Source organism: Panthera leo, chromosome B1 (assembly GCF_018350215.1).
Source record: "Panthera leo isolate Ple1 chromosome B1, P.leo_Ple1_pat1.1, whole genome shotgun sequence".
Lineage (NCBI taxonomy): Eukaryota > Metazoa > Chordata > Mammalia > Carnivora > Felidae > Panthera > Panthera leo.
Genome location: NC_056682.1, coordinates 198,299,464 through 198,322,412, shown reverse-complemented (window position 1 = coordinate 198,322,412; position 22,949 = coordinate 198,299,464). Strand labels below are relative to the sequence as shown.

Below are 22,949 nucleotides of genomic sequence, written 5' to 3'. Positions count from 1 at the left end.
AGACCCCGCGGGAGGGGGCGAGGGGACAGCACTGCTTCTGTGTCACCCCCCGAGGAAAGGGAGGCGAACCACGCAGTGACAGGGCGGGCACCTGGGGGGCCGCGTCCGCGGGCGTCACCCACTCACCGCAGGCGGGGCAGCCGTACGGCCGCTCACCCGTGTGCCGGACCCGGTGCTTCACCAGCTTCCTCCGCATGTTAAAGGACTTGCCGCAGTCATCACAGGTGAACACTTTGTCGGCCGTGTGCGTCTTTCTGTGCTCCTTCAGGTTGCTGAAGTTACTGAAGCCTAGAGAGACCACAAGAGGCGTTCGGCTCAAGGACTGAGGCCGTTTTCATCAGCGGTCTTCGAGAAAGAAAAGGAAAACGCTCAGCAGTACCTCGCCCACAGATGTCACACAAGTGTGGCTTCTCTCCCGAGTGAATAATAATGTGGCGCTGGACGTCACCAGAGGCTGCGAACCTGCCGTGACATTCGGAAACTCAATTAAGAATTTCTTTCCACATTGAGGGGGACGGATGGGCTGCTCCCCACATCCCTGCAGAACGAACCAGACGTGGCCTGATTTCATTTGAAATGTGCGTTTTGAAAAATCTTTACTTCTTTTCTCTTTTTTACAAGAAAGTAGAAAATGATGCAAGTGCTTTGTTTCTGAATGACTGTTTTTTTTTTTCTACCTAGTTTCGTCACTCTTTCTTCTTCAGAGGTGGTCACCGAGTTGGCTCAGGGAGGTCTCGGCCACAGAAACACGCTTCCTTCCCACCACACCTAATTGTACAACTGGCTCTGTTTGCAACAGCACGTGTATGGACATGGTTTTAAATACACGCCTTGCTTTTAGAGGGAGTTCAGAAGGCTCACATTTAACCCACGTTGTAAAACAAGGCCAAAGGGAAGTGACACCATCTGAAGAAGCGGGGGCGCACTCCGGAGGCGCCCGAAGCGAGGGGTGTGCGATACCCCCGGCACGAAACGTGCCCGCGGTGCTGAAGCGGCCACGGCAGAAAGGGAGACGCGCCAGGCCAGGCAGCCTTTCTTTCTCTGTTTTCTCCCATCTGCAGAGACAGCGGTTTTCCCGGACCTGAACAAGGGGCGCACCTTCCTCCAGCGTCCGCACAGCACGTGCCGCACCCCGTACTGGGGGACTTTGACTTGAACTGTCCCCAAAGCCGTCTCTGCCCACCGCCCTTGACTATGAATTTATCGGAGGCAGAACCTGTACTGTTTTTGTTCCCTTCTCTTTTTTAACAAAGGCTTTACACCCACCGTGGAGCCCACGTGGGGCTTGGTCTCACTCTGAGACCAAGACCTGAGCTGAGATCAAGAGGCTAATGCCTAACCCACTAAACCAGCCAGGGGCCCCTATACTGTTTATGTTCCCACCATAGCACTTAGCATACAGCAGGTGCCGAATAAATGTTGGTTAAATAAATGAATGACTGAAGCACTGTGGCTGGTGCCTGTTAAAAGCGTGCAGACTCCAGACAAGCGGCCCAGGGAGGGCAGGAAGGTCCCCACTGCGACTCTGTCACAAGTCACAGCCCTGCCCAGCTGGCCACTCGCACTGCTGAGCTCTCAAGGCCTGTTTCTGACTCAGCTCAGGGCCCTTCCAGCCCTTCCTGGCTGCGAGTCTCATTGCCCCCCCCCCCCCATGACAGTCACCTCCACGTCCCCATGGATCTATGATCTATGTTAACAGACATTCTTGGAATGAATGGAAATTTTAGTATAATTTTGTTTCATGTAAAATCCCATTTCCTAAGACTCTGTGTCCTAGATTTTCTTTCTCTTAATGAACATTTCTCTTTCTTTTTGTTATGGAAAAGCCAGAGGGTCTGACTTTACCTGCATTCCTTAGCTACGCGGTGAGCCCACAGGGGGCCCAGAGAACACCGAACTCAAAGACAGACACGAGTCAGTCTTGACAAACAGAGGAACAAGCCCAGCACTGACCTCTTTCCGCAGATTTCGCAGATGTATGGTTTTTCACCAGAGTGCCGACGTAAGTGAGTCTGCAAGTTACCTGCCTGTAAGAGAGGGGAGGAGAAAACGCATACCAGTAATGACCAGTTTTCTTGAAGGTTCTGTAAATTCAAAAGGAAAACTAACAGACTGAGCCAGGTCCCGGTCCAACTTCCAGGTGAAGATTACATATGCACAGCTCAAAGCAGCCGCGTGCAGGGAGACCAGGGACAGCCCCGTCCTCACTCGGGGGCCCGGGCCTGCCCAGCAATCTGCAGATCACACGGACATGCCTGATGGTGCACTTCTGACCCCAGTGCTCCCCGTGAGCCCCTGGCTAGCCTCGCGGGTACGCGCTGTGCTGCCTCCCTGGCAAATGGGCCCCACACACTGTGGGGGCTGCTAAGCTTGTATTTCAAACAGACCTCGGTCCGCTTTACCTGGTGTTTTTAACTTGGACCATCTATACGCAGGCATCACTTGGAAACAAAGCATCTGTCTGTACTTGGTTATTTCAGGATTCCTTGTTTCTTTTTTAAAAACATGCTTTGGTTCATAAAGAAGGTGAGACACGTGCAAACAGCACTTCCCCTGGGCTCTGTTGTGCCGGACTGGGCTGTCCTGTCTTTTACCTTTGTGCAAAAACGCAAAGCAGGAGACTCAGGAGCCGTTTCGCTGCTGGGCCTTTTATGTTCCTAATTCCTGGAACTAGCAGGGCTTCGCAGAGAGTAACTTACTTCTTTTTTTATTTTCCTTTCCTAATTGAGTTTTTATTGGTTGTTCTGAGGATCAGTACAGACAATTCAATTTGTACACAATTCTTAACGTACGTACCGAGAGAGAGTAACTTACTTAAATGGGGATCGCAAAATAGGTTTCCATGCAATGATCAATAGGAAATCAATATTAACTTGCCTCAAGCACATTAAAGTTGAAACTGCAATCGCCTTATACTAAAAAAGCTCCTGGCTCATGTTTCAAATTAGGATTTGAAAACAAAAGCCTCCACTGCTGGAATTTAACTTTATAGACTCAATCTGTCATTTCCCCTCCTAATTTTTTACAGTGTTCTGTTATAAAGACACTGAAACGAATGAATGTGCCCGAGGGTAATAATGTGCCGGCATTATGCACAAAATAAGCCAAAAAGAGAGAATGAACAGTAATGGCCAACTAACAAATTTGGCTTTGTAAATCTGCAAACTAGATTTTAAGTAAAATGCAGACAGTTCATGGTTATACGCTTGAAGACGGTCTGAAGTCCACTTCTGAGTGGAAACTTACAGGTACAAAAAGTGTGGTCTGTGGATTTCATGTTACAGAGCATGGAGATTCTGTGAGTCAGGCTCTGGGAGATCACACGGGTAGATACTTCAGAATATGATAAATATGGCTTCGAAAAAACTCAGGTTTACTTGAGGTAACGAAAGAGGAAGAATTTGGCGAAACATTGGTAAATACCTAGCTTTTAACAGAATGACTATTGACAACAATGAAACAGTAAGTGCCAATAGCCGTATACGTTTCGTCTGCCTGCCCTTAACACACATCACTAAGCTGCTCTTAGTAATTAGGTCTCTTTTCTAGATGAAAAACTCAGAATCAGATAAATAAATAACTGCCCCTGTTACACAGCTGGGCCAGAAAGTAACATGGGTTTGTGGGAGTCTGAACTCACAAGTTTCTGTGAATAAACTGGCTTGTGTTGACTATTTCGTACAAGAGTCACTTGGCTGTTGGGGAAACAGCTCCTGGGAGGTGAGATAATGTACCACTGTTTTAAGTCAGTCAATTCCAAATTCCAGAAAAGCCCATCAATTATATAACAATTTGAACAGCACCATCGGCTCATCTGTTAACTTAGGTCCTTCTTTTTAAGTTACTTTGTAAATGATGTATCAGGACTGAAATGCATTCTCTGAGTCAGTGCTTAGCAGCACTGAGCCCTTGCTTTTTAACTGAAGCGTCACAATTACTCGTTTTCAAAGCAAGTATAATCAAATGATCTTCCACTTAACATAGTATAATAAGCAGTAGTAAAACAACCCCTTGAATTTTTTTTTTTTTTGTAGCTATTTAATAAATAGAAATGGATCATGAAAATCTTTCCCCAGATAAAGGAGCACATATTGATCTGGCCGATGGTATAAAAGCAGATGAAACAATGAAAGATTCAGGCAAAAAAGTCCAATAATGCATTCAACGATTTATGCCAAATGACACAGCAAACTGGGACCCAGAGTACTTGACCTTTACTGAAGCATCTTTATTTTTGGTAAACCGTGCTTCACTCTCTTGCTCATTACATGCTAAGTACCCGCTCCACATCTCGGATGGAACTCTCTAGCAAGCGGCAGCAACAGTGACTGCTGCCGATGATTCGGAGGTTACCAGGAATGAAGCGGCTGGGTTAGCGGCCGCAGACAACTTGTCACCTAGTCACAACTCCCTTATAAAGTAGTAGCATCGCGGTCTACGGAAAAGCAAACGGATGCTCTGGAGGGAAGTCATCAGCCTGGGCTCCGACAGCCGGGATCAAACATCCTGATTCAGGTCTGTGGACTCCCAAGCCTGCGGCACTCGTTGTCTGTGCTCAAGAACGTCAGCAGCAAAGGAGGCTCTACTCCTTCTAAGCAGATATTTTAAATCAGGAGGGAGCTGTCAGAACTGGGAACAGAAAAACTCTGCTGCAGAAAAGAACTAACACCTGATTTGAGTAATTTAAAAAAGAAACCCTTTCTAATAGGCACGAGGACGTGAGCATTTAAACCCGAGCAAACCAAACACATATTCTCTATCAGAACACTTTTCCAGCGGCAGCTGATTATTCATGTAAAAAACAGCTGAGGAATCATACCATCTTAGAGATAAAAGGGATCTCAGATCTTAAAAGTCACCTAGTTCAGGAGTTTTGGGACTTTAGGATTTCACCAAATAACAAAATTAACAGGGAAAAAGAATCTGGAGATTAGCACAGAGATGTCTCCTAAACAACGGGAGTGTGGGACATACTACCTCAGGGCTCAAAATTCAACAACTTAGGAAAAGTTCATCAAAACACTCTTACTCTTGCATTTTCCCCTGGACGGGCCCAAACCCTGTCACCTGTGGCGTCAGGCTGTGTCCGTGCCCGGGGGGAGCACACTGATCTCCAGGCAGGCCCCCTCAGTTGCGCCCCGCACACGGGACACCTCTTTCCGGAAGGCACCGACTGCACCAGTCACTCGAAGTTTCCATTCCTGCCTCTTTGGAGAGACGACACAACTCCAGTCCTCTCCCGAAAGACAGCTCAGTGCACAAGGTTTCCTCTTCCCATTTCTCACGTCACAGATGTTCCAGACCTGCCCCTACCTCACGTCTCCTCCGGGTGCACCTACGGGGCCGGGTTCTACCCCGCACGGACACCCTGCATTCGGACAGAGCCTCACTCATACTCTAACGCATGCGGGACCCCCAGTGCTGAGATCCGCGCACAGACCGTGTCCACAATTATATTAACAGGTGTCGTCTGTTGCCACAGTCTCAAATTACGGTAGCTTTGCAAAGCTCACGTATCATACTGCTTACGGACTCAACAGCAAGGTTATGGGTAACTTTCCCCCCCCCCCAAGACTGACTCTACTAAATATAAATTGAGTAAACAGCATAAAAGATTAATTCTCATTGGTGAATCTGTTTTCTCACTTTCGAGACTTCCAGAAGGGAAAATATTTACAAACTCCCTTCCACCAAAGCAAACATTCCAGCAACAGCATGGGAGCACTCCAATACACCGTAACCACAAACATTTGCTCCAGCTCATTCTTACTGGACACATCTCCAAAGGCAAGGGAATTAAAAGCAAAAATGAGCTATTGGGACCTCCTGAAGATAAAAAGCTTCTGCACTGCAAAGGAAACAATCAACAAAACTAAAAGGCAACCGACGGAATGGGAAAAGATATTTGCAAATGACATATCGGACAAAGGGCTAGTATCCAAAATCTGTAAAGAGCTCACCAAACTCCACACCCAAAAAACAAATAATCCAGTGAAGAAATGGGCAGAAAACATGAATAGACACTTCTCTAAAGAAGACATCCAGATGGCCAACAGGCACATGAAAAGATGCTCAACGTCGCTCATCAGGGAAATACAAATCAAAACCACACTCAGATATCACCTCACACCAGTCAGAGTGGCTCAAATGAACAAATCAGGAGACCATAGATGCTGGCGAGGATGTGGAGAAAAGGGAACCCTCTTGCACTGTTGCTGGGAATGCAAACTGGTGCAGCCACTCTGGAAAACAGTGTGGAGGTGCCTCAAAAAATTAAAAATAGATCTACCCTATGACCCAGCAATAGCACTGCTAGGAATTTACCCAAGGGATACAGGAGTGCTGATGCACAGGGGCAATCATACCCCAATGTTTACAACAGCACTTTCAACAATAGCCAAATTACGGAAAGAGCCTAAATGTCCATCAGCTGATGAATGGATAAAGAAATTGTGGTTTATATACACAATAGAATACCATGTGGCAATGAGAAAGAATGAAATATGGCCTTTTGTAGCAACATGGATGAACTGGAGAGTGTGATGCTAAGTGAAATAAGCCATACAGAGAAAGACAGATACCATATGTGTTCACTCTTATGTGGATCCTGAGAAACTTAACAGAAACCCATGGGGGAGGGGAAGGAAAAAAAAAATGGTTAGAGAGGGAGGGAGCCAAAACATGAGACTCTTAAAAATTGAGAGGGTTGATGGGGGGTGGGAAGGAGGGGAGGGTGGGTGATGGGCACTGAGGAGGGCACCTGTTGGGATGAGCACTGGGTGTTGTATGGAAACCAACCTGACAACAAATTATACTTAATATAAAAAATAATACAAAAAAAATTAAAAAGATAAAAAATAAAAATGACTGCCTGCCATAAGGCGGAGACGGTCAGCGGGCACTACTTACAAAGTATCCCTGTATCCACAACGCGACAGCTTCCTCAAGGCCAGAGACCCCCAGGCTTATCAAATGTCTGCTTGTCTGTGGGGCTCACCTGAGCAATCTCGTAACATCCTTCACGTCTTCATCACCCACCCCGAACACCGCTTCTTCCAGGCAGAAACGAGCACTCGCTTGTCTTTGCCCATGCTGTTCCCTATGCATATTTCCCCAGCACACCCCACGCTTGCCACAAACACCTATTACTGAGTGGTTTTTAAACAGAAGTCCTTGTTCACAAAAATTTCATAATTTCACTACGAAGTAAAACAGCAACACGCATCTGAAAACTGCAAGTATACGTAATCCTATGTTCACAAAACTCCGACAAAACCACAGACCCCAGCAGAGGAGGATTTCGGGAGCGGCAGTCATCAGGGCCACCTTGATGGGACTCCGGAGGGCAAGTGCAGGACGAGGTCTGAGCAGCGGTCCTCGACCTCAGCCACACTTCCAAATCGCTGCACTAACACATCCCTACGCTCGGGCCGCACCCCAAAGCGACCAAATCGGAATCTCTGGAGGCCAGACCTGCCATCGATGCCGGGAGAGGAGGCTGAAGGCTGACTACGGACGCTTCAATGTCCGGTTCTCTCTGATTAGCAAAGAAGGGTCAGGGAAGGATTCCATGCAAGGAGAGGACAGACCCTAAGCCATCATCACATTTTAAACGTCCGAAGGGCTTTCGTGTCCACTGTTTCATTTACTCCTCCTGATACTTGCATGAGGTAGTACGATCCTGATTTAAGAATTAGGACAATGTGGGCCAGGGAGTGATGGCTGCTAATTGTTAACAGTCATTAGTCCAAGTCTTAGGTTCTCCTCCACCCCAAAGCTGTGAGGTTAAGATGGGGGGGGGGGGGGCCCTGGGAAGACTGGTCTGCAAGAACAGAGAGGGCGGCCCTGGGACGGGAGATAATGACGCCCCCCTGAAGCACGAACTACGTGCCAGGCAGAAAGGAGTTCTTACTCCTCCTAGCTCGTTTACTCCCCAAATGCTCCCCAGGGTCAGTCATCTCCTTTCCCTGGTTTCACGGACAAAGGAAGCTGACGTTGTAAAGGGTGGGGTGGCTTGCCCGAGGTCACTGAGTAGCAGGCCAGGGGCGGGATCCAAATCCACACTGCCCATCGTCATGGCCACAGCTCGGAAGCCCCAGGCGAGGCCATCCTGAAGCCGCCAGGGCCTTGAATAACTGGCAGCTGGAGGAGAGAGGACTCCCCTTGCTTCTCAAAAACCTATTGGACGCAGTGTGGGTGCCAGAGTTCTCCTGGACGGCAAGTGTGGACTAAAGATGCAAAGGCAGGGGTCCGGACTCGGTGAATCCCTGCAGGCAGGTGGCAGTGGGAGGGAAAAGCCCCTGAGGGCACAGGTTTGGGGGCTGGGGGGGGGGGGGGGGGAGAACGAAGGGGACCCCGGAGAGCTGGCTCCGTGGGGGATGTGCCAGAAGACGGCGCTGCCACGGAGGTTCCGTGCCCTGGGGAGCGCTGCGGCCAGCGCTGTGGCCTGGAGGGCTCTTGGGTCAGGGCCCAGCCCAGAGTCCTGGCCCTGGTAAAACAGCGTCTGCACGAGATGCGACCGGATCTACGGCACCCGCCAGTGGAACGACGGCGTGCGGTGGCTGTTTCCTCAGCGGGCCCATGTGCCCGGGGCCGAGCAGCCGGCCTCACCCACCCTCTAAAATGCCAGCGCCCGGCACGTGGCAGAGAAGCAGGGCTCTCCCTCCATTTCAGAAGTGGGTTGCCAGCAGTCTACGTTCAGAATTTCCTCTAACACATTAACTCTCTAGGGGGTGTTTACGTCCAGTGCCCAGATCAGCACGCATAGGAGGGACCAAAACACTGGCTGGATGGGGAGACTTTATACGTGTCCCAATGATCATTAAACAGGGGTCAGCTGAAAGGTGGGCCAAGCAGGAACGAGAAATGCTTGCTCTGTTCCCCGCATCCTAACAACTGATGTGCCAGCCGGAGGAAGGGGACATTTGTCCTGGACACAGCCCGGCACTTGCGGCCTCCAGGTGGGTGGGTGCTCACTGTGGTTTACCGGAAAGCTCGTTCACGAAAGAGAAGAAACATACCAGGATCGGACCCATCCTTAAATGGGGGGGGGGGGGGGGGGAGTTCACACCCTTACAAAAAATGCTGTTTTTCCCCTGATGATCTAAAAATTTGTTTTCCTTAGAAATTATTTTCTTCCGATTTAGCGTGAAGTCAGCGTTACAGACACCACCAGAGGCTTCTCTCAGAAGTCCAAATGTAGGTCTTATTTGTAATAATAATAAAAAAAGCACTGGGTTTCGGGTTTCCAATTATTAAAGTAAATAAGAGTATTCCCACCTGAGAGAAATGTTTCCCACAAATGTTACATTCAAAAGGTTTCTCACCTGAAACAAAACAAAATAACAACTTGTAAAATCATTAGTCACATCGGCACCACAATTTTGTTTAAAATGTTTACACCATCTCCGCTGCCCTCTCAGAAGACAGCGTCGCCTTCTTTCCCAAAGTACGAGCGTGGGCAGAGTCCCCACGTCCTCCCGATTGTCCCGCACCCCCCTGGACGGCGCAGAGGCGATCTGCCGGACAGCAGCGGCCTGCTCCCCTGCCCTTCGGCCTGAGTCCTTTACCACCAGTTTCCGACACGGCCGGGGAGCCTCATTCGCACCACACGAGGCGGCCACACAGGGGTGGACTTCAAGCGTGCCGGGGAAGACCCCTCTCCGCCGCCTTTCGGTGGCTGACGCACGCTTACAGGGGAAAACAAGATTCAGCAGGGAGACGCGCTTCCCTGGCCACCGCTGGCCTCTGCGTCCTGAAACAGAACAGATGGGCGACCTCTGTCCAGAGTGGACGCCACCCCAGGGGAACCACCGCAGCTCTGACCCGGCGTAGAGAACAGGAAAAGCATACTTCAAGGTACCCCCTGTGGCCTGTAAAACCTACTATGCTTTGAAGACCAAGAATCCCCCTCAAATCAAGTGGTTTCATTAAGATTCTTTTTTTAAACATGAACGTTTCCCTTCTTCCTGTGTTGCTGAGGTTTGGCACCTTGCTAGCTCTCTGAGCTCCTGCCAGGATATTTTTTGAGTTGAACGGCTTCCTAAAACTGTTCAATGGCTTCCTCAAGGACAAGCCGGAAGTTCCGACCCTGAGTAATTATAATCACACGAATCCTGTATTTGGTGTCTACATTTACGTCTGAAATTATGGGGAAGACGATCATGTCAAGTGAAAGACCCCATTCTGAGTTACAACAGTTTGAAACGAGAGGTCACCAGTCGCCGAGACTCACGAGGGACCGGGGCCAATCACCCTACGCCAGGGGCCTCCCTGTCTGCTCTCAGGACCCCTTCACACTCTGAATAACTGATGGCCCTAAAGAGCTTTGGTTTACATAGGCTACATCGGTGGGTAGAGCCCACGTCAGAAATGGAAACGGAGACCTTCAGAACACGCCATCAGACCTCTCGGCGGCCACCAGAGCGGCCGCAGCCTTTAGCTGACTCCACTGTGTGCCTGGAGCAGGAAAGGCGAGGGCAAGTAACATCGCAGACTCTGATGGAAAGAGTTCAGGCCCCACAGACCCCCTGGAAGGGCTCCCCAGACCGTAATCAGAGAACTGCCTGCCGCCTTCCCAATTTCTGTCCCCGTCAACACCTGTGCACGGCTGTGTGCTACTGGCATCCGAAGATGTTCCTTCAGAACAAACAATGTAATTTGTTTCCTTTAAAGCTAGAGAGAGATGTTCTCAAGTAAAAATCATAACGATCGTTAGGCTCCAGGAAATTTAAGCAAACAGAACGACCTAAAACAAGTTTTTTTCAGGCAACGCTGAGCCAACGATACTGCCTTCGCGTAAAATAATTCTGAACCACTACCACCAACGAAAGCACTTTCCATGCAAACACATGAAGACGAAGGGCTGCCATATAGAAGTCTCTCGATAATGCAACGAGGCAGCAAACACCTAAGCCGGTGGCAACCCAAAGTGGTAACAGAATGGCACGTGGACATGATCACAATGGCACAAGCACCTTAAAAGCAGTTATGCTGGAAGCACCCATTAGCATATTACTTCTCATGCTTATAGGGGAGCTGTCATTAATTCACGTGCAGTAGAGTCACCCAGTTTAACTACAGGAAGGAAAGTAACCCGTAAGTGTCGTATAACGTAAGTCATATGACATGTAAGTGTCGTATAACGTCGTATACGTGGCACTTAGCATTTGGAAAAAATAAACTTTCTGGAGAAAGGACGAGGTATGAATTAGGGTAGTAAGCCTCTGAAAATTCAACGTTCAAAATGGAAGAATTACCATTTGAAAACCAATTATCAAACGGTTAAAGCTGATCCTTATTAAAAAGTGTACCTCTTCCTTCCAAACTGCAATTTGAAACAATCTGATATTAACATGGCTTCCCAGAGACCTTTTGCTATCACCCTCAGTTATTTTGGTCTGGATGAACCTACAACATCATGCTTTAAAAAAATACAAAGTTCATCTAATTCTAAAGAGCAAATACAGCTTATCCGTTTTAGAACATATCTGAGATTTTCAGCGGGTCAAAACAACTCGCTACGCTTCTTCAAAGCTGGAAGGTCTATCACACAAAGCCACGGTTAAAAACGAAAAGTGTGCCATCTTTCGCAACTGGTTCTGCGAAAGCGTCTACAGAACTCCGAGATCGTTCTTTAAGAGTGATCACCAACAACGTCAGAGAAAGAGCAGCTAACGCTCCTGGATTTTCTGGGGGATTATCAACGACGTCATCGCAACAGCAAAAGTTCTTACAAAAGCAGAGCGGGCAGTGATGTCTGAGCGTCTGGGTCGGGTCCTTTCCTTTGCCTGCGGGCACTGAATCAGTGTACCTGTGTGAGACCGTTTGTGAAGCTCCAGGTTGCTTGGGTGTTTGAAAGGTTTCCCACACAGTTCGCACGCGTACTGTCTCTGTGGCTGCAGCGTCTGGGACTGGTCCTCCAGCGCCGCGGGGTCCTCGGGCCGCTCCGTGTCGTTCACGCAGTTCGAGTGCTCAGAGCCGATGAGCCCCCCGCCTCCTCGTCCCTCAGCACTGGGGCCGCCGGCTTCCTCCCGCGCATCTGCGCCGGCAGGGCCTGCCCGCTCGGTCACACCGTCCTCCCGCCTGGCTTCAGACGCCGGCTCCGCGGGTGTCCGCGACCTGAGGAAGTTGAGCCTCTTCAGGTGGATGGCCTTTTTGAGCCTCATCTGCTTGGCCGGGGGCTGGCGCGTGCTGTCGGACTCCGGGTCCGGGTCCGGCTCACTCAGGGGCGGGGCCGAGCGGCGCGGAGGCAGGCGCCCCGCAGGCCCCGGCCCACACCCGGGCCGGCCGGCCGCGCCAGGCTGGCGCTCCCCGGCACCGAGGCCCGTGGGGGTGCTGGGCGGGAAGGGCGGCTCGCCCACCCTCCCGTGACCGGGACAGGCAGCCTGTTTATAGTGCTGCTTACTGTAGAAGTTTCGGAGTTTGTGGCAGTAGCTGTGCCTGAGAGGCAGCTCTGGGCCGCTGGCCTCCAGCGGACCGGGCGCCGGTTTGGGCGCGTCGCCCGCAGGGTGATGAAGATTAACTGACGGGGGAGCGTGAGAATGGGGTTCATCCAACACCTTGCTCTGCTGAACCTCCGCGGGACACTCCTGCAGCAAAGGAGGAGGGTAGTTTTCGCTGCCGACACAGTGAGCGTCAGCAGCCAGAGCGCTCTGCAGGGAGAATGTACTGTTACAGGACACGCCAGGGGGCTGTTCCACAGCGGCCGATTTTAAAAACGTGTGACACAGATTCAGAACGTTTTGAACCTGCAAACACTGGGCTATGTCCAGCACTGCTCGTATGTTGTCCTGGTTAAGATCTAGATGGGACGTATACATGAAGTCCAGGATCTGCCCGATGCCGCTGACGTTTTTAACATCCAGGTGAAAAACATCACTTTTTTGGCCTGAAGAATTCTGAAAGAGGCTCCTGATAAAAGAAAGGATAGCTGTTTATAGTATGATTACTTTTTTCTTATGAATAACACTCATGTTAATATTCAAGAATACTATCCTGTAAATGCTGAGATTTATTTTTTGTTACTAATTTCACTTTACAGAGAGTGTGAGAGGGGGAGAGGGGCAGAGAGAGAGACAGAGAGAGAGACAGAGAGAGAGACAGAGAGAGAGAGAGAGAGAGAGAGAGAATCTTAAGCAGGCTCCGTGCTGAGCATGAGGCTCAATCCCATGACGCTGGGATCATACTGGAGCTGAAATCAAGAGTGGGATGCTCAACCAACTCAGCCACCCAGGTGCCCCTACATGCCAAGATTTTTAAGTGAAGTACATTTTAATCCTTTAAAAACTGTTGGCAAGCTGTTCAATAAAGCAATTCAGATGAATTAAATTAGTGTGCTGGATATTCAACCTTTCAAACAGATCTCAAAGTAAAATTCTGAAATATACTCATTGTTCTTTTCAAAGTATAATTATCCATATGTATGATCGATTGCATACAGATAGAGTATAGCATACAGGTAGAGTATTTCATATCTAGTCTGGCAAATTATACTTCAGACCATAAAACACATAACAAAGACATTTCTACATCTAAGTGCCTTAAAAATGTCTAAAAATAAAAATAACTATAAGAAACCAACACTCGACACTCATTCTTTTTTTAATTTTAGTTTGTTTAATTGTGGCAAAATATACGTAATATTTACCATCTGATCCATTCCTAAGCGGTTACAAATGTTAAACATAGTTCCAACGGGAAATCCAGTGGCATGAAGTACATTCACATTGCAGTGCCCCCATCACCACTGTCCATTTCCAGAACGCTTCATCTTCCCAAACCGAAACTCTACACCCACGAAACAATTCACTTCTATTCCCACCACCCCCCCCACCCCCGGCCCAGCCCCTGGCATTACCACTCTACTTTCTGTGTCTGTGAATCTGACAACTCTAGGGACTTGATATACACTCGTTTTGTAATCAGATCTGTTAGAGGTTTCTCTGCAACCCAACGGCCCACAAGCCAGCAGTGAGAACAAGAAGAGCCCTAGGAGTGAATGAGGGAAAAGGGCACAACGCCCACGTGCTTTATTCTGCACACGGTCAAGTTGCAGGTGAACGAGTTTGTGCTGCATCTAAACCACCAAGCTGGGTCAGGTACGTGGTCTGGCAAGTTTGTGGACCTTTTCCCTAATCCAATCACCTGCTTCCCCAAAATAGCCTTCAGCTCTGTTCCTGCCCGAGGGAAGCATAAATTAAAAAGGGGCAGGGAAAGCAGAGTCTGGGACCAAGTTGCACAGGGACAAAAAGGGCTGATTACCTCAGTGAGCTGATCCTTTCATTACAACATGTACTTAGACCATGGATGATGGCGGAGGTTTAATTTGATGGAGCGATTAAGTCAGGTTCCATATACGATTTACAAGAGCAATGAAACGGTATGCATTTTAAGGGGAAAAAAGGTACCAAAAAAAAGCTTCAGTGCTTACAGAGAGATAAATCTCAGCTACTCAGAAAATGTACGTGGAACACTTAACTCCAACAATGTCTAATAACCTAAAAATGACCATAGGAAGAAATAAATTCAGTTCAAACCTGTTTTCTTAGACCATTCCAGTGAAAAACAAAAATGAAAATATTTTAATAAAAAAACAGTATGTAGGGTGTTTCCCCCCCTTCAGTTTCTTATCACAAGAAAGTTCTTACCAGGAATTCTATTCTTCAATCTTTTTACCACGAAAGGGTAAGAAATACATACAGAAACCTGACATTGATTAGAGCTATTAAAGACAAAGTGCCAACATACTTGCAATCAGCCCAGATAGTTTTTGGTCAAAAGGCTCTTTTCCTCTCAGGCTGCTCTAAATACAAAGAGCAAAACTCGCGCCAAGTGCTACAAAAGGTAAGAACAGGTGAGATCCAAGGAGAGAATAAAATTTAGTCAACACACATCCACGCTACGAGAGCTTTTTCTCCATACGGTTAGAAGAACAAAGTCTACAACACGTACCTGAAATACTGACTGAACGCTGCTAGAACATTCTTATGTGCTTTGAAGCAGACCCCTTTCACCACCAACATGCAGTCACAAAGCAGGCCTTGGATACGCTGCTCGTGCAGTTGCTGAAGGAGGTGGCAGCTGTGGGTGGCAACCGGGTCCATGCTCAAACACCGGGAGACCTGCGAGGAAGAGCACGAAGTAGACCGTGACCCAGGGGTGACTGGGAGCTACGTGGCCCCAGAACCCGCGGACTGACCTGCGGTTCAGTCACGGCTCCTTCAGACAAACCAACAACAAGCATAAAAAACCTTGGGCCTTACGCATCGGGACGGGTGCAGTTTCACAGAATCACCTGCAGTGATGCAAATGTTCCGTATCGACACCGTTCGATACAGCAGCCTCAAGCACTTGAAATGTGGCTGGCGTGACTGAGGAACTAAACCTTTCATTTATTTAAAGAGCCATGGGATTTGACAGCGCAAATGTAGACTACGACCACGATAATGCTACATGCATTTCTCTTGTTTCGACTTTGGAATAATTCAACAACAACAAAGCGCGTGTATGTAAACACTTAGAAGGGCAGCGAAAAGCCAAGTGGATAAGATCAATCCGTATTTACTGAGCACCTATACGTGGGGTGCTGAATTAGAAGGTGAGGAAAATTAGGAACTTACCTGCAGAGATAAGGTGTAAGTCAAAATAAATTAACTTACATCACGAGACACTAATAACAAAGATCTCACAAAGCAGCACGTGTACTCGTCTGCTCCTTCCTGCGTCTCTGATGGGGTGCTACCTTAGCAAACACCCGTCTTGCACGTACCCGACGTGCACAGACTAGAAAGCGTTAGGCACCTGCTGAGCTTGAGAGCGCTGAAGCCAAGGGAGTGGCAGGACGGGATGTGCCTGTGTGTGTCAGTGCTTGTATGTGCGTACGACAGAGAGAGAGAGAGAGAGAGAGAGAGAGAGAGAGAGAGAGGGAGAGAGAGAGGGAGAGAGAGAGAGAGGGAGAGGGAGAGAGAGGGAGAGGGAGAGAGAGAGAGAGGGAGAGAGACAGGGAGAGGGAGAGAGACAGGGAGAGGGAGAGAGACAGGGAGAGGGAGGGAGAGGGAGGGAGAGGGAGAGGGAGGGAGAGGGAGGGAGAGGGAGAGGGAGGGAGAGGGAGAGAGAGGGAGAGAGAGAGAGAGGGAGAGAGAGAGAGAGGGAGAGGGAGACAGGGAGAGGGAGGGAGAGGGAGAGGGAGGGAGAGGGAGGGAGAGGGAGGGAGAGGGAGAGAGAGAGAAGGGGAGAGGGTCAGACCATGTAGAATCTTACAGGCCTTTTCAAGAACGCTGACTTTAAGACTGAACGAGATGGGACACCCCCTTTCAGACACGGAAGGTCTCACATCTCTTCAACCTCTCTATGTGCCAGGTTCTAGGGCTACAGCAACAAACCAGCAAACATACCAAGTCCCCGCCCTCACGAAGCCTAAATTCTACTAAACACACACACACACACAAGTACACGACACACAACCACACAAATACAGTACTCAGACACCTGAATACACAGGAGAGGAAGGCACGGGTTCATGCCAGGAGCACAATCCAGGGAGACACGCTGAAGGGAAGAGAAGTCGTGGGGACAAATGAAGTCAGCCTGGGGCAGGCGTGTGCCGCAATGGCTGTGTGGAACGGTGTGGTCTCTTCGTTCGCTTTCATCCTCAGTGCAGAAGCATGATGGAAAAAGTCACCAAACCACGAAGCCAAAACGAAGCTTTTGAACACAGCCCCTTCTCCCATCGTGATCACCATCGCCTTATCCCCTCCCATGCCCCCTAGGTGCCCACCAAAATACGCTACCTGCGGCTCCCCAGACAAGCTGTGTTGGGGAGAGTGCGGAGCCCCAGCCACTGCTCATGACCTACGTGACTTTGGGCAACGACTCTCTCCACGTCCACGTTCCTCACCCTACCTCATGGGTTACAGAGACAATTGTGAGAACCCACGTGAACATCGAGAACAGCAACAGACATATTAAGTATTCAACAAATGTTCTCTCTAAAGAGCACCCGGAGAGCCTGTGAAAAGTCCCGGTTCCTGGACACCGTCTGGGTTCTGTCCAGTCTTGTGAGGGGCCTACGCGTCTGCACTGCAAGCGTCCAGCTGGTCCTGGGGCAGGCAGATTGCAGGACCCTGCCTTGCTCTCTGCCCCCCAAGCCGTCGGTTCTGATACTTCCTGTCCTGGGAACACTTTATCCACACTGGACTCTTCCAAATATCAGGGCTCTGCTGAGCTGTCACCATCTCCTAGAAGGCTTTCCTGCCGTTCGGAAACGTGTTCCTTCCTCCCCAGCGTTTCCTCAAGTCTGGGGTCCCCCCTCTGCAATCGTACGGCACCCACACCTGCCTCCCCAGATAACCTATCCTTATGTTCCATCAGTTGCGTCTCCAGCTCTGCCGTGAGCTCTGAGGGCACCACCTTATTCACCTCTGCCTGGCACAGAGCAGACACTCACCCATTAAGATCCACGCTGGCTAACCTCTGCTGCTAACGAACAACAGTTAGTGATGTCTCTTTACATCTTTTTGACAACCCCCCTCCAGCCCCACAGCTACTCTTCTAGGCCCTTTCCCTTCTCTTCATTTCCACCAGGTCTGTCTCCCTCGTCCATAAAAGTGACTGTGACCTGACTTCACCAAGAGGGTTGAGTCCACAGATAACTTGACGTAACCTGAGTGCCTTTAAATTATTTTCGTAATTCCAATTTTCTCGCTCGTCCCTCACTCGACCCCTTCAGCTTCACAGGATGAAGTGTGCCTTCCTTGCAAAGCCAGCTTTCCTCCTCCCCTTGCCCCCACCACGGGCTCCCCCAGCACTCGGCTTCATTCTCGGCTTTTTCACTGCTTTGCTCTGTCCCCAACTGGCCCACCAGTTCCTGCGAACACACCAAGACTGCCTCGCGTTGAAAAAAAGCAGAAGAAAACAGGACAACAAAACCGTCCCTCTAGGCACATCTATTCATCACAGCGCGTTTTCTGACACCCCTCAAAGCAGCCACTCCACACCCGGCTCTGCTTTCGGAGGACTCTCTTCTCACCTTGCGTCTTGCTACACACGTGCCCGCAGGGGCCGCTCCGCAGCTACAGCCTGTGGAGTGCGGTCTGCGTGCCTCCCTCTGGACACGCCTGCCTCCCCCGGGGCCCTCCTCTTACCAAGCCCCTGATCTGTTCCATCTCTATTCTGTACGTCCTCCTCTGCGAGCCCCTTACCAAGCGGTAACGTCCCTTACGATTCAGCCCCTGGGCCCCCTTCTCTTTCCCATGAAAATCACATCTACTCCTGGCCTTCATTTGCTCGAAGCAGACAACCCCAAAATGGGACACTTCAGCTTTGACCACTAGCTCCAAATGTCCAACTTCCTGCTAACCATCTCCACTGTATGACCCCTCGACTTCGAATCTCTAAAACTCACCCTCGGCTCTACACCGCGTTTGGATTCCCCTATTTCTTCACGGAAAGCTTAGTTTCTGACATGTAAAGCTTGGGGTACTGGCATGATCTCCTGGTTTGAGATCAGGGTGGGATTCAAAGAAAACTAGCATTAGAGGTGATGTCACCTATAAAGAGCAACACTAAAGCACGGGGAGAGGGTTTTATCACTTAGACCAAGAATACAGAAAGGGGAGCGTTATGTCAGGTGGTGGGGCAGTGCCCCGTGTTAAATCCTCGAGGGTACCGAACAGCCAAACGATAGAGTACTCAGTTACCTACCCCTGCCCCATCAGTTGCTTGAAAAGAAAAGGGTTACTGGCTTATTGTTATTACCTATCATTCACTATTTTCGGGCCAGGAACTGTGTTAAGCACATTCTATCCATTAACTCCAATAATCCGACAAGAACCCTATTATCCGCCTTCTAGAAGAGACGAAATTAAGAAATGGGGAGTTTAAATATCCTGTGTTCCAAAGCCAGGATTTAAAGCCTGGTTCCTAACCCTGGAGCCCATGCTCTGGTGCTATGCTACATCCCATGAGAAAAAGGACATTAAAAATACAACACAAAACCTTCCTCTGTAGGCTTTAACGCTAAAATGCAGCAAATGTTCTCGATCTTTAGACACTTTCCAGCTATATAGAAGTAATGTACAGTTAGAAACTGCTACACAATTTACACGGACTATGAAAATCGTAACTATTCTGTACTACTCGGTATAGTTCTCTAATGGCTTCATGACAGCAATTCTGTACCTCCCCAACAAGATTAGAGAGAGCTCTGGAAAAAGAATTTACATCTCATATTCCTCATGAGTATTAGGGGTGACAAGTGTAAATAACGACGGATCATGTACCTAAGACAGTGATAATAAAGACCCATGCTTACAAAATGCTTCTAACGTGCCATGCACTGTTCTAAGCCCTTTACGCGTGTTTTTTCAGTCCCTATGCTCATCTCATACCCAGTTCATCTCATTTAATTCTCACGATAATCATAAGTACCCCTCTTAGTTTATAGATGAGGATGATGAGGCACGTGGATGATCAAAGAGGGCTACAACTCTGACATTCCTCCAAGGGGAGGTGGGATCTAGGTCTCTCCTGCCTTGAATCTGAGCAGCCTGTGTCTTAACCAACAACAGGCAAAAGTGAGGGTGTAAAGCCCTGCTCATTTCTGGGTCTGACAGCTGCCACTGTCTGTCTTCTGGAACAGTGACTCTGGAGGCCCGGGTTGGCTGTAAGGCGCCCAACTGGAGAACATGTGGAACCGGAGAAGGACTCAGCTGAGCCCAGCCTTCCAGCCACCAGACAGCAAAGCCACACCTGACTCTCCAGACCAGCCCCAGCCTCCAGGCGAGTATCACAGGAACTGAAGAATTGCCCAGTGGAGCTCTGCTTGAATTCCTGGCCCACAAAACCGTGAGAGAAAATAAGTTTTTAAGCCCCTAAGTTTTGGGGTAGTTTGTTGCAACGCAAGAGACAACCTGACCGGGTACAGAGAAGTCGACACAGCTAGTGAGTAACTGATAATAAGGGGCGGAGTTCGGATTTAAACCCAGGGAATGACCCCAAAGCCCACGTGCTTAACCCCTACTCTGAGTTCCACTCGGCAGGTGAAAGGTCTTCCTCGGATCCAGTCAGTTGAGGGCCTAGGTGAGCACGGCATGTGCGAGGATGGGCAAGTGCAACACACAGTGTTGTGCTGGGGCTCAAGGGGCACAGACCGATCTCCGTGCTTGCAGCTGCTCGCTCTGTGACCAGGAACCGAGACCAGAGGACACAGACCACATCTGCCTTATGCATCAGCGCATCTCTGGTACCTAGAAGGGCGCCCTGAACACAGGGGTGCTCAATACATACCGTCTCCTCGGCTGGAGACTCTGAGCCTCAGTTTTCCGTATGTAAAAATGGAGAGGTCCCCCACTGGTTAAAGAATTCCCAAGGTATTTCCTGTTTTAAATGCTACAAATCTGCACCGAAATGTGATGGTGGGAAGATGGACGAACTGGACTCAAAGGGAAATTTGGGAAAACTTGGGAAAATATGGGAAAAGAGAACACAGACACACACACACACACACACACACACACACACACACACACACACGAAACATTACATGTGAAGAGGTGCTTGTAAAGGGAGTAAGAGCCAGAACGGAATTCTACCCTGCAGAGAGGGATCCTAGAGCAGGGGCCCTTCTGTTCCCTGGGACACTTTTCCAACTGGTCAGATACCCAGAATTTGCAGAAGTTTCTTTCCTGGGGCCACCAATGGATACTTCTCCAAAGGTCCACAGTTCACACACCTCAGCACCCACCTTGCCTTAGAGTGGTCCGCCCTTTGTCTTTGGTCATCACGGTTTTCAAATGGCTTATTCCTAATGCCCCCTGCCCCCAATCCCATGACAGAAGCAATGGCTTCAAGCAAGCAAGCCTGGTTGTCTTAGCTCTCTAGTGACTGACTCTAAGACACTATATAGGCCGACGCAGTTAAACTGACATTGTGTGCCTGACATGTGCAAGGCGTTGTGAGGATGAAACGCCTGGGCAAGATCTGTCCCCTGCCCTCCACAGGCTGTGTCTCAGTTTTCACCTCATTCATTTAACTTTATGGAGTGTCACTGTATGATCCCCACTGAGGGTGTGATGGTGAACAACTCACATATGCGGCCACCAGAGCCTTCACGGACGAGGACCTCAAATCCCTCCGTTCTGACCTCAGTCTGTACGTTCCAACAGACTAAGTTCTTCTTTCCAGCTCCTTTCTTAACTCGGGCAAAGCATCCCCTGCTGGGAACTGAAGCTGCCCCCTCAAGCCACAAGGCCTGCCCTGAGCCAGGAAGACGCCGTGTGACTGACCCTAAGACGATGATCGATCTGACCTTCACTGCCCACCTGCACGCATCCGCCAACCTCTGTTCCACATTTTCCTTATATAAACCTGGAAGCCCTTCCGGCACTTTGGAGATGGTCTTTGAGCCCTAGTCCACTGTCCTGCCCGTGGTGGCCTCCCTGAAATATACTCCTTTCTTGCGTCACCACCACTCATTTCTCTGCCTTTGGATTTCATCAGTGGTCTGTCTGGGGGGGTCCCGAGTCAGGTGCCCTTGGACCCCAGTGCCCCAGATAGAGAATAAACAGGAACTACATGGTCCAGGAGACGCTGAAAGAGGGAAGTGCAGATTAATTTCAAGGAGGAGGGTCAGGGAGAACTTCCTCGAGGAAGAGACACGTGTGCTGAAACCGGAAAATTCGATTTACCAAGAAAGACGAAAGAGGGCTCCCCCTGGGCTTCCAGGGGGGACCAAGTGAAAACACAAATGCAGATGAGCACAAACACCAATGAGACACATGTGTGCCCTGCACACAAAAACACCTCAACCGCCCTGCTTTGAGACCTCAAGGCCATTCTGTCACTTCTGTTGGAAAATGTTTTCTTCCTTGTCCTTCCGGTGAATGCCTTCTGTTAAGGGCTGAATGGTGTTCCTCCCAAAACCCAAACGTCGAAATCCTAAGCCCTAGTACGTCATAATATCTGCGGCTTTGAGATCGGGTCTTTAAAGAGGTAATTACGTGAAGCCATTCGAGTGGGCCCTAATGCAATCGGACTGCTGTCCCCATTAGGGGAGAAAACTTAGACACCAGGAGAGACATCAGGCATGCTCCCGCACAGAAGAAAGGCCACGTGAAAACACTGCAAAAACGTGGGTGTCTGCGGGCCAGGTGGTGCAGCCTCAGAAGAAACCATCCTGATACCTTGGTCTTGGACTTCCAGCCTGTGGTGCTGGCTACGAGGGCTTAGCAAACGGATGCACTCTCCATTCCAGCCCAACCGCGCTCACCTCCGGAGAGAAACCCTCCTTATCACCCCTCCCCCCTCCACGCCGGGTGACTGGAGCGCACATGACCGTGTCCACACCCCGTACACCCCGTAGCCACTCGGTTAAGCGGCAAGCACTTAATGACCGCCCCCGTCTGCCAGCCCCCGCTGAGGGCCAAGAGGAACGGCTGAACCGTTAAGCAAGCGGCGGGCACCGTGCTGAGCGCGGCGCGTTCAGCGACTCCCGGGCCGGACCGGGGACGGAGTCTCCGCGCCCGTTTCACACGCGCGCAGCCCGCGTGGAAACGAGGCCGCGCTTGGCTAGGAGCTCCGCGGCGCTCAGCCCTGCCCGCGACTACAGGGCGACAGACAGGGACAAGGAACGCGCCACGGGGCCGAAGCGGCGGCACGGGGGGCGCAGGCCCCGAGCCTCTGGGATCGAGCGAACTCCCGCGCGACCCTCGCTCAGCCCGGGAGCGGAGGCGGCGGCGGCTCCGGGCCGGGGCCGCTCCCACCGCACCGCGCTGGGCCCCCACGCCCTCGCGAGGCCGGCCTCCCGGCCCGGCGGCCACCTACCCGCGTCCTGCCCCGCCTGCTCCTCTTCACCTGCCGCCGCCGCCGCCTCCCTCAGCGCCGCTCGCCGGGCCCCGCGGGCCGCGGAACCATCCCGACAACCCCCCCTTGGCCGGCGGGATCCGCCTCCG

At 50.2% G+C, this 22,949-nt stretch overlaps 1 protein-coding gene across 4 annotated transcripts in view; it reads right to left on the bottom strand.

The window, feature by feature from the left end:
* Positions 1-22,932, bottom strand: part of ZBTB49 (zinc finger and BTB domain containing 49) — a 28,192-nt gene extending 5,260 nt beyond the window's left edge. The window contains exons 1-7 of one of the 4 annotated variants that reach the window (XM_042936899.1): positions 22,822-22,932; positions 14,953-15,122; positions 11,813-12,912; positions 9,280-9,326; positions 1,954-2,027; positions 380-462; positions 127-288 (exon numbers count right to left, since the gene is read on the bottom strand). In XM_042936899.1, the coding sequence (XP_042792833.1) occupies positions 127-288; positions 380-462; positions 1,954-2,027; positions 9,280-9,326; positions 11,813-12,912; positions 14,953-15,104 (1,618 nt within the window). In that variant the 5' untranslated portion in view covers positions 15,105-15,122; positions 22,822-22,932. Of the gene's footprint in view, positions 1-126; positions 289-379; positions 463-1,953; positions 2,028-9,279; positions 9,327-11,735; positions 12,913-14,952; positions 15,123-22,181; positions 22,553-22,821 lie in introns of those variants that run through there. The other 3 variants (XM_042936900.1, XM_042936897.1, XM_042936898.1) reach the window with 3 other exon arrangements.
* Between the last annotated feature and the right edge of the window lie 17 nt (positions 22,933-22,949).